Below are 11788 nucleotides of genomic sequence, written 5' to 3'. Positions count from 1 at the left end.
AGACAGGCTGGATAGTACAGGCTGGCCCTAAACTTGCTATAGAGCCAGACTGACCTCAAACTTGGGACACTCCCTGCCTCAGTCTCCCCAGTGCTGGGATTGCAGGTATGCACCACCTCGTCCTGCTTTATTCCATTTTTAAAAGTATTTGAGACCTACCAGAACAACTTCACAATTCACTAAGGGTTCTCAACTCACAGGGTGAAACTGTCCTAGGGCAGAGGACCCAGGCTTCCCTGTTTGGTGAAGTCCTACTATCTGGGCAACCTGGAGCACCCTGGACCTGCTCTTGGCACTTTTCCTACCCAGGTGGATCCAAGGACTAAGGGAGCTGAGAGCAGGCATGGGGATCCTGTGGTCATCCAGCCCAGGCTCTGCTTGTTACATGATGGGCAGCTAGCTGTTCAGTTCCAGCCTGAGTGGTCACCAGCGTCCTCCTAATGGCTGGGGCCAAATTCTTCTCTGGCCATAGGCCGAGCCCCTGACGCCAGAGTGAATGATGGAGAGCATTTATAGGGTACTTGGTACAGGCCAAGTGCAGGTGTTCCTCCTGCACAGGCACACAGCCTATCATATGGTAGTATAATTACTATCCACTTTACAGATGAACTTTACGTGTTCCCAGGCCTCAACAGCGAAACAGGAAGCTGCAGAGCACATACCAGCCAGTGTTTGACGTCCTCCAGAGACCCCCACCAACACCAGCACGTGCACACCAGCGCCCCTCACCTGCAGGACTTTGCCCTGTGGACTCTCGGGAAACAGCAGCACCTGGTTGTACAGGGGGTCCAGAGACTTGCGAGCAACTTTGGTCTTCTTCTTGGCAATGCAAACACCGTTCTCTAGCAGGTAGGCCTTGATGTAGGCAGCTGGGGACAGAGGCAGCAGGCAGAGTTCTAGGCTGGACCCGCAAATGGTGGGTGGAGGGGACAAGTGGGGAGAGAAGCGCCCCGTGAGGTGGAGAGGAGGCCCAGGGGCAAGTGGTGGTAGGTGGGGCAGTGTTGGGTGGGTGCCACATCAGCTCCCCGGCAGTCCTGACTGCCCGCTCCTCTTGCTCACTGCTTCCTTCTTCAGCCCATGACTTATCCAGTCATTTGCTGACCACTCACTCAGCAAACGCTGGGCAAGTCTGTATGAAGAGCACACTACTAGGCACAGGACTAGAATGATAAGCAGGAAAGATGGTCCCTGTCATCTAGAAGCTCTATCCAGAGGAGGAACTGGCAGGGCTGATGGGCAATCTCATCTGGGCCCCTAGACAAACCCTAAACCACCAGTGCCATGTAAGATTAAGAGGTTCTCCTCCGTCAGGCCCAATTTTCTCTTAGAGACCCTGGATAGATCTCAGGATATCCTCCCTGACTGCCAGCCCTGCCCTGCATAAGGGAGAGCAGCCGCCACACCTGGCAGTGTCTTGGAGCCTGGCTTGGCTGTCAGTCCCCGAGCCTGGATGATGTCCACTTCCAGCTGACCATTCCGCTCCTGCAAGCCGATCTCCACGTCTCCTGCAAGAGGCCCCAACAGATGAGACAAGCTCCTCCTCTCTGCACAAGGATGAAGGCCACTTCCCCTGCTCCCAGCCCAATAGGACAGAGCCAACATTCACGCCCAGGGCCTGGGCTCTGCTGAAGGCTCAGCAGTATGGACCAAGATACAGGCTGGGTGCACAGTGCATGTAGCCAAGAGGTACAGGGAAGGAGGGAGAGATGCGGGAATCCTGCTAAGACCCCCCTCTTTTCCCTTTCCATTTGGAACAGGCCTTACCATGGAACAGACACTTACCCATGGGTGTGGTGGCCAGGGTCTGGCGACCCACAAACTGTGCTGGCCCCATGCTGCCCAGGAAGTCACTGAACTGGGCATCCGATGCCAGGCAAACTCCCCCATAGTTAAGGCTGTAAGAAGAAAAGATAAGACAAACATGTTCCCAGGGGCCAAAAGAACTTTAAGGAAATCAGCAGGTACCTCCAGAACATCCTGCATTTCATGGTGATCTTTGTCCATACCCATGATGCAACTTCTCCTTGCTAAGCCTTGGGTTCCACCTCTGTGGCAAGTGCATACTACTTCTACAAGAATCACAGGAGGTTAGAGGCTGTCAGGTGCCCAGCTCATGTGATGCTCCAAGTGTGGTCCAAAGACCTGCTGCATCAGCAACACCTGGAGCTAATTAGAATCACACGCACCGGAACCCACTCCCTGTGCTGAATCAGAATCTACAGATTCACACTGAGCCCCAGGTGATCACTCTGCACACAAAAGCCTAAGAGGTCCTGGACAGAGGCTTTGGGCCAGGTGTGTGGTCGGTGCTGTTGCTTGGCTACCCAGTATTCACTGCCCTTTCCTTTGGTAACAAGACCTCAAACTGCCTTTGGAGAGCCTTCTCCCCAAGGTATGTGACTGCAATGGACAGAATCTGCCCCTAGAGACTGGGCCTGCAGCTCATCTTGGCCAATCCGGGCATCCGGCTGACAAGAATCTGACCTGGAAGCTTTGTGTGAACAGCAGGGAGGGAAAAGGCTCTCTTCTCCCACCACACTCAAGCCTCGGACATGGGATAGAATTCTGGCAGTTATCTTAACCCCTTAGAGTCCACGCATGAAGACATCAGACTGGTGCCCCTGTGTGAGCTCTGCCTGAAGCAAATTATTTCATCTTTTGGTTACATAAGTCAACAAAGTAATAGTAATTATTATTTTGCTTAAGCCAGTCTTATTTCCCTCCTCCCTTTATCTCTAACAATCCCATTCCTATCTCTGAAATGGAAATAATAATGTTCCCTTCTCCAGAGTCTACTGTATTAAATGAGGCACAGTATTACGTTCCACACCTGATGTCCTTGGTCTTCAGCAGCAAAGTACAACCCATTTCTCATCTAACCCTCACCATAACCACAAAAGGCTTTTGTTCTTTTCCATTCTTATTCAGATGAGGAACCCATCTGCCAAGCAAAAATGATGGCCCTGTAGCCTGGCCAGAGCTAATGGATAGATGCCTACCTCGTCCTGGGTCACTTGGATATTCTCTCTAGCAAGTAAAAAGAGAATTGCAGAAACTAGGAGTCACAACAACTGAGCCATGCAATGGTCTGCCCTCTCAACAGCCTGCAGACCGTACTAAATACCCAGCCCTGGCTGCTCCAGCCTTACCTTGCTGGGGTACTCCATTGTAGCAAACAGATTCAATTTTTGCCTAAGGCAGTGGCAGGATCAACATCAAGATCACAACTTGACTGTCTAGCCTTAGTGCTTTCACTGTCATGATTTCCTACTACTCCTGCCAGATGCCCAGGGAGACCCCACCCCACAGTCTACTGCCTCACAGGAAGGATGCTCAATAAATACAGAGATCTAGAAACTCAGCTTCTTGGCTGTTCAATTCTAAACCTAAGAAACAGGCTTAGAAGAGTAGGTACAAAACCAGGCTACTCTGCCCCCCCCAACAAACAAATCCTAGCTGGGGAGAGCAGAGGAAGTCAGTGAGGAGGGAGAAAACTGAGATGCTGGATGGTCTGTGGGCAAGTTTGTAGTCCCTGGGCTGAGCTGGTGGTGCTGAGGGAGCACAGATAATCTCAAGTGTGGTTCAGGGGATCTGAAAGCAGAAAGAACTTGTGCTGCCCTCCTTAGTGGGAAAAGCTGAGGAAAGAACACAATGATTTGCAGAAATAGCTTCCTGGCTGTCAGGTCAAGTGATCCTGGAAGATCCTGTAATGCTCATATGCCCCTCCATACCCTAGAGAAAAAAATACATGTTTCAGTGAATCCAAGAGACAAACCCATAGAGGCTGATGGTCTGGGCAAACAGAAGTAGCTGAGAGTAGCTCAGTGGTAGAGCACTCGCCTAGTATGCATGAGGCTCTGGGCTCCATCCCCAGCACTGGGAAAGAGAAAAAAAAAGTAGCTGGGACCAGAGAAACAATGACCAAGGAGTAGACAGTGATGATCATGCTCCAGAAGATGTTGGAATGATGGATGACTACCGAGGACCACAGTTCTGCCCCCCTCCATCGTCTCAGCAACAGAGCGATAGCAGCCATTACTGAATGCTAAGCAGCACTGATAACCAGTAAGTACATGGACACTGTAGCCAGCATCCATTTGTTTCTTTCGTTTGACAAATGTTTACAGTGTATGTATGCACGCTGTTCTGGAGACAGAATCATCTCGTTTCAGATAATAAATGAGATAGTGATTCCTGCCCTCCAACACTTGTACAATATGTTAGAAGGTGCTAAATGCTATGGAAAAAGAAAATTAGAGTGTGTGATACTAGCTCCAACACTAAATAGTGTGATAAATGTCTCTGCCATCTATCTCTTATTAAATACAGTTGTCCCTCAGTATTCATGAGAGGCTTGGTTCCAGGATGCATCTCACAACAAAATCCACAGCTGTTCAAGTTCTTGGTTAGAGCAATGGTATAGCATTTGCCTATCACCTATATACATTCTCCTGAACACTTTAAATCATCTCTGGATGACTTATGACACCTAACACAATGTAGATGCCACGTAACTAGTCGTTATGCTGTACTACTTAGGGAGTAATGACCGAAAAAGTGTGCACATGTTCAGTCTGGACACAACCAGGCCTAACTGCAGAGCACAGAAAGGATGCAGCACACGACGCTCAAAGAGTAAGAGCAGAGAGGGCTGAGGGTGTGAGTGGTGAGGCGCTAGAGCAGCAGCGATGCACCCTTGTACCACTGCATGAGTTCTGCTTCCTGGAACTCTCTGGAATTTTTTTTTGGGGGGGTACTGGGGATTGAACACGGGTCCTTGCACTTGCAAGGCAGGCCACTGAACCACTGAGCTAATCGGCCCTACTCTCTGGAATTTTTTAAAAATACTTTTGATCCATGGTTGGCTGAATTCATGAATTCATAGAATTCATAGAAGCCATGGATATGAAGGGTCATTTGTATTATGAATGTCACCCTTGGACCTGGTTTAGCAATTTACATGGATTCTCTCTACAACTTCCCTAGGACGTAGTTATATCTCTTGGGAAAATCTTGAACCAGGGAAGACTAAGTTTCCAGTATATACCACAGAAGGGGACTTGACACCAAGATCTGTAACAGCAAGCCTACAGTGCTTACTACTGTGTGCTCCTCTACACGTACTGATTCCAACCTGAGGCCGATGATTCTTGGGCCCATTTCAAAAACAAATTGAAGAGGTCGGTCCGCGCCCAAGTCACACAGGTGGTGCACGGCCCCACCCCTCGTGCTGGCACTTCTGCTGCAGCTATATACTCTTACACGCCTTACGTCGTCTCTTCTGGCCGTGACAGTACCCTCCGCCTTTGTGCAGGGCAGGCTGGAGTCCCCACAGGGTTAATGCCCCAGAAACAGCTTCTGAGCGCTGACAAACACAGAGGTCGGTTGCTGGAATAACTGGTCTCCTGAACTCCCCAGCAGGGTCCCTCCATTCTCTGACTTCCCACAGTGGCTTTGCTGACCACCCTGTACTAGTTCCCTCCCTTCCTATCTCCTTCTTCTGTGCTCCCACACTTGTGACTCCTGGGATTGCCTCCCATAAATCTATTTCCACTTCAATCTGAGAGTCCAGTTGCTTTTGGAAGAAGCCAAAGACAAGTAGTACTGGAGTTCAGGCAGTTGGGCCTCAGTGGCTATAAAGCCAGCAATTCTGCAACAGTGTACCTTTTATAGAGAAAATATGGGGAAAAAATAGTCACTTAAATGTCTGGGGATTGAAATGTACTTGCTATTCTTACAAAACTAAAGACCCTTAATTAACAGCACCAAAGCTCACACTAGACTCACAGCTGAGAGGCTCTTTGCTCCACATTCCTGGGTCTCTCCACCCCATCCTCCCAGATCTCTAGGGGGCCCAGGCTCTGTTTTGTACCAAGAAACCAAAGAGATGCCAAGCCCTTGGTTCCATACGGGGCCCAGCCTCCCAGGCGGAGAGGCCTCTGCAGCCTGAAATTAAAAGTTTCCTCCAACATCATCATTGTCTGCTCCTCAGTTCCTGGTGGGGTGTGAGCAGACAATGGGGAACTGGCAGGTCTGGTAATTAGCAGTAATTGTTTCTAATATCTGGGCGGCTGCCTGATTTCCCAGCCCTGGGTGCCTCACTGGCTGCCAAGAAATCAGGCTAACGCCCCGGAAACACTGAGCAAGTGATCACATCCTTGGTGGAGCTGGAGAAAGGAACAGTGTGGCTGGCTGCCGGCCAGAAGGCCAACTGCGCTGGAGACCCCACTCCCATTTCAGCCTCTTCCCTCAAGTGGGGAAAAAAGGCAGAGGCTATGATCTCAGATCTGTGCCTTGCTGGCCAACTGCTTGCGGTGTGACCTTTGACAAACTGCTACCGTCACTGTACGTCAGGCAGCTTTCTCACCTGGCACCCAGATCACACTGTCGTGAGCAGCACACAGCCATTCAGGTGGCTGGAACTGTATTAGTTTTAAACGTTTAAAAAAACTCTCTACTTATGTGATCCCTTACCAAAGGAGGACGGAGGAGCTTGCTGAATTAGGAAGCGCTACACATACGCCGCTACTTAGACCATTCCTTGTACGTAAAAGGAGCTCAGTAAATGTCCCATTGCCAAACCACATCGTGGGTCTCAAATGAGCAGAATAAAGACCTTGGAATCTAGTGCTGTATTAGCTGGGGAAAGGTTTGAACCTCTCCAAGCTATAATATTCTCATATATAAAATGGGAACCAATAGCAACTGCCCTCTTAAATTACTGGGACGAATAAGCGACACAGCTTAGGTTCAACACAGAGCATCCGCTGAACAAATGCAGGAGTGAGATACCGTGGCCTGCTGGGATGGGCTGGGAGAGCCTCCCTACCCTATTCGAAGCGTCTCTGGTTCCAGACCTGTTAGGCAGCGCAGCATCTGGATGCCTGTGAAGAAGCCCAGGCCATCTGGGAGGTGTGTGGGGTGCTGGGGACGTGTGCCACTTGGGCAGGGGCAGAACACTGAAACAGGATTACAACCATGTTCTGCTGGCCTTTTATTTTGTGTTAAGGTTGAAATAAGATTTCCTGTATTTTAAATCCTGTTAGTTTTGTTTGTGGAGATGAAACCCATTTGTCTTTTATTATTAACCTTTGGGCTTGGTTTAGCCCCTGGATTTTCTGCGTTCTTGATGGTTAAAGAAGTAATTGGGTTATTTGGGGGTCGGACTCCATTCTTTTTTCCAGATGGCTCAGCTGTCTCAGTGGATGAGAAATCAAAAGGTCACACAGCCATGGTGGTAATTATGGGCTGTGTGGTTCAGAAAGGCTCTGGGAGTTCATGGTCTCCCTGCCATTTATTCATCACCCACTCCCCTATGTGTCCATCCGTCCAACCACCTTGACTTGCCGCGCCTACATTTATTCTGCTATAATGTGGAATGGGCAGTCCTAAAAAATTACTGTGTGGTTCCAAAGCCTGCAATTAACATCACAGCTTATGGAGAAAATCTGGTCAGTGTTACATTAAAAAAAAAAAGGACAGGAACCTAGTACATAGGGTAGCACAATTTTGTATACTTTAAACGGTTAACAAATACAGAGATATTACAATAAATATAGCCATTTGCCTTGAGAAGCTGAAGTTCGTTAGTGGGAGTGTGCTTCTCAGAAGGGGTACTGTCTGGGGCCACTAACTGAAGAAGTAAAGGAGGGCTGTCCAAAACTGGATGCAGATGCACCACCAGGAGTGGTCATCTGGTAAACGGAGGGCATGTCAGCTGCTTGGGGTTTTGTGTAGTCCTGGGTAGGAAGTTTTCTGTATTCAACCAGCGTTTCTCAAGGATGAAATCATGCCTGACTGAGCAAAAGCGAAATTCGTGTTATGCTCAAATTGTTCCCTAATACTCCAATTGTGTTGGAACAAATTCTAGTTTTTGAAACAAGTGTTGTAGCAGAATTGACCAAATGCCAAGCTGCATCGTATCACCATGATTCTGACTCCCAGCTTCTGAGGCATTCAAGACACTTCCAAACCTGCCCCCTCCACGGGTGTGACTCATGGGCATGAAGCCAGGAATTTGTTTTTTATTCATCAAAAACCTGCCATGAGCCAAGCACTGATAATACTGTTAGCAATGTTAGTTAATTTGATCCTTTTAACGCTATAGAAGCTTAGTATTTATAATTAACATCCATTTTACTGAAAAGTAAACCAAGGCACAGAGCTGTCAGTAATCCAACCAGGATCACTCTGCTAGCAAGTGGTAGACCTGGGATTTGAATCACAAGGGCCCTGCTCTAGAATTCACCTTCTTAGCCATTACATTCCTTGGTGTCACCAAGGAAGTGGCTCCAGTACCTCCCACAGATAACCAAATCCAGATGTTTACATCCCTTATATAAAAATCGCTTGGTATTTGCACATTCTCCTATATATTTTAAATTATCTCTAGATTAATATCTAATATAATGAAAAGTATACACTGATAGATGTTTTACTGTATGGTTCAGGGCAGTGACGGTGAAATGCTACAGCAGGCTGTTATCACTGAAGGCTCTGAAAGGTTCACCATCAATGGTTTAGGGAATCACGACAAGAAAAAGTTGTTCAGTACAGACATTTTTTTTTTTTTTTACCTCAGGTACGAAGGTGCCCAACTGCACCATCTCCACGTCTTGGGGATCCTCCACCTTGGCCAGAACAGAGCACAGGGATTTGCAGTCTGAGCTATGGGGGCAGGCAGGCCTGGATCTGCATCCTGTCTCCACCACTGACTAGTCAAGGAGACACATGATTCTCCTTTTTGGGCCTTGGTTTCTTTTTTCAGTAAAACAGGAATAAATAACGGGATAATCCTTGATGCTGCTATGAGAATGAAATGAGATAAACTCTTTAGAACAGTCTGACACAGTCAAATGCTTAACAAATAGTAGTGCAAATAAAGCAAACCCAAACAAACCTCTGTCTCCTAGCCCATAGTTCCAGCGGTTCCTCTTTGTCCTTTAGACAAAGCACAGGATGACTCTGCTATCAGCAGAAGTGGAGAAGGGAAGGGGGCCCTGACTGTCCCCTGGGTCTTGGGCTCCTGGTGATCAGGGAAACAGACTTGGCAGGCACGCAACACTGAGCTTTCCTGCATGCTCAAATGCTGTTCCTGGGCTGTGGACACAGTGACCCAGACACACAGGGGCCTGGTTGTTGACCCAGACACCTCAGAACAGCAAACGGAAGAGAGAAGGAGCAGGTGGGGTTCTGGGAGACAGCTCTGTGCACTTCTAGGCTGACAGGATGCAAAGGTCCTGGATTTTGTATAACAAAGGAGACGGGAGGGCAGGAAGGACTCAAGCATGCATGTGTTTCTCCTCCTGTGCAACCATTTATCAAAATTTGCAGAGCACCAACTGTGGGTCACTAGGGCAGGAACCAAACTCAATGTCTACTGGGACACAGAGACACACTGGTGATGATTACAGTAGAGAATGGAGGGGGCTATGGTAGTAGAGGCCTGGGGACTGCTGACCCAGTCAAAAGGTAGACTTCCTACTGTCCTACTTCTCCTGCCTACGCCCCGGGCAGACATTGCTAATCAACTTCAGCATCACTGCCAGGCCTGAACTTGGCTCCAGAATCCTTCTCAACAGCACTCCAGGGAGCCACTATCAATTAGCTGGAGTTGGCACATGAACAGAAGCTTATGTGCCAGTTCTGAGCTGAAATCTGGAGGAGGAATGAGTCAGAGGGTAAAGAAGGAGCAGGGGAAGAAAAGGGAGTGCCAGGTAAAGGAAGCAATGGACACAGAGACCTGGGTTGAGTCAGGAAAGTGCAAAGGTTCAGAGTGGTGGGTGGGGACATGTGGCTAGGGACTGAGAGCCGCTGGGAGAGGTCAGGGGATATAAGTTCTGGATGATAGACTACAGAGTTTGGACCCAAAAGGAGACTTACAGGTGTCTAGGCAAGAGTGAACGGTGGCCTCAAGCAGAGCCACTCATGGATAGGGATGGATGGACTCAAGGGACAATGAAGAGTAAAAGGGGTGAACCAGCTGCGGTTTGGATGAAGAGTGTGAGACGGGGGAAGCCATGAAGAAGAGACCCCAGGTTCCTGGTTTGGGAAGCTGGTAGATGGGGGGTTCTGTGCACTCAGTTGTGGAAGGTTCTGTTGGTCCATTCCTCAATCCTGTACCATTTAGCACTAGTGACTGCCAACTGCTGGCATCTGTATCTGTCTGGGTTTCTCTGGCCCTGGAAGAACGTCTCTAGCCCCTACCCCATCTTGCTACAAGGGCAAGAGGCTCAAGGGAGAGCAGCCATCTATTAGTAACTCGTAAGAGATGAAGTGTAAACACCTCCACTCCTTCGCCTCCTGGGGTAACTTCCACACTGGCTGCCAGAGGTCCCCATCAGGACTAAGCCCCGGCTGTCCACAGTACAGGCTGGCTTCTTACAGCATGCTTTGTTGCATGCCTACCTACCCTGCCTCTCTCACATGCCCCTCTGCCATTACTTTCCAGAATCACGTGTCTAGTGAATTTGATTTCATGTCTCAGGTTTGCTTTCAGGAAAACCCAAATTAAAGCAGATAGTCAACTGGAAGTGTCTTACAATTAGGGAGAGATGTGTAGGGAGACACTATTCTTAGGGGGCTTGACCTATACACCCTGCCTGTTCTGTGGGTGAGATGGGCCTGCTCTGTAGGGATGGGAGCTTGGCTGGTTGCCCCTTCATCCTTACCAAGTGGAACCTCGATTTTTAATGAGGCAGAACAAGGGACAGGAAGAGAAGCCCTTCCCTTGCCCCAGAGGATAAACCATGACTGGTCTAATACACTGATGCCGCAGAGGGGAAAGCTGGAGGGACTCTGAGCCCCTGGTGGCATCATTAAGCCACCAAATCATGCTGGCTTCCAGAAATCTTCATAGTTACAACCATTAAATGAGAGAAAGAATTGAGTGTAACTGCAAATGCTCGAACTTGGATCCTAGCTCAGTCACCTAGTTGCTTTGTGATGACCTTGGGCTGCTTACTCTCTCTAGGCTTCCATATCATCATCTGTGAAATGGGGATACTGACGGCCCCACCATCATCACATGGTTGTGAGAATTAAATGAGTTAACGGATGTAAAAGTACATGGCACAGCGCCCGCACACAGTGCTCTTCACATGTTAGCAGCAGCCACTAAGAATGTTAGGCCTGGGCTTCCTGATTTTACCATGCACACAAACCAGTTGAGGATCTTATTAAAATACAGATTCTGTAGAGAGAACTGAAGAAAAAATGAAAATAGAGCTTTTCAAATGGGAGAGGGATGATTAAGAGTTAGAGGGAACAGGAAGGGATGGGAGGAGAAGAGGACAAAAGGACTTAAGATGTGTCATATACATGCACGGACTCTCCACAATAAATGTAATCATTATGTATTGCAAACATGTACTAATAAAAATATATAAATTCTGACCCAGTGAGTCTGGGGTGGAGCCCAAGATTTTATGTCTCTTACACAATCCCAGGGCAGGCTGACTGCTGGACTACACACCACTCTGAATCATAAGGGCTAAAGCCACTGTCTGCTGGTATTATGTCACTGGAGCCCAAGGCATCCTCCTGACAGTGGCCCAACCCACAAACACTCCTTCTCTAGCTCCCAGATCACAGCCAGTTTTCTGTACCTTTCCTTGGCAGCTGTTATCACACCGCTAGTTGCTTGGTCAGTGTCCTACAGTGGACATTCATGGTGGGCAGGGCCTCAGGGGTGCCGAGCCCAATTGCCTGGCATCCTATAGACGCTCAATAACATTTGTTGAGATGAAAATCCACGTGAGAGCGCCCTAGTTCTCCCCTGCAGGAATGA

General features: G+C 48.6%; 1 protein-coding gene across 1 annotated transcript in view; it reads right to left on the bottom strand.

Moving 5' to 3' along the window:
• Rims4 (regulating synaptic membrane exocytosis 4) overlaps nucleotides 1–11788 on the bottom strand; it is a 61089-nt gene that overhangs the window by 5973 nt on the left and 43328 nt on the right. Inside the window, exons 3-5 of the mRNA XM_010631474.1 lie at nucleotides 1783–1895; nucleotides 1404–1505; nucleotides 730–869 (exon numbers count right to left, since the gene is read on the bottom strand). Of these exons, the coding sequence (XP_010629776.1) occupies nucleotides 730–869; nucleotides 1404–1505; nucleotides 1783–1895 (355 nt within the window). The remainder of the gene's footprint in view (nucleotides 1–729; nucleotides 870–1403; nucleotides 1506–1782; nucleotides 1896–11788) is intronic.

The sequence above is a fragment of the Fukomys damarensis genome, unplaced genomic scaffold, assembly GCF_012274545.1.
Source record: "Fukomys damarensis isolate Sample0158 unplaced genomic scaffold, DMR_v1.0_HiC HiC_scaffold_22, whole genome shotgun sequence".
NCBI classification, from domain to species: domain Eukaryota; kingdom Metazoa; phylum Chordata; class Mammalia; order Rodentia; family Bathyergidae; genus Fukomys; species Fukomys damarensis.
This window is presented reverse-complemented; position numbering and strand designations above follow the sequence as displayed.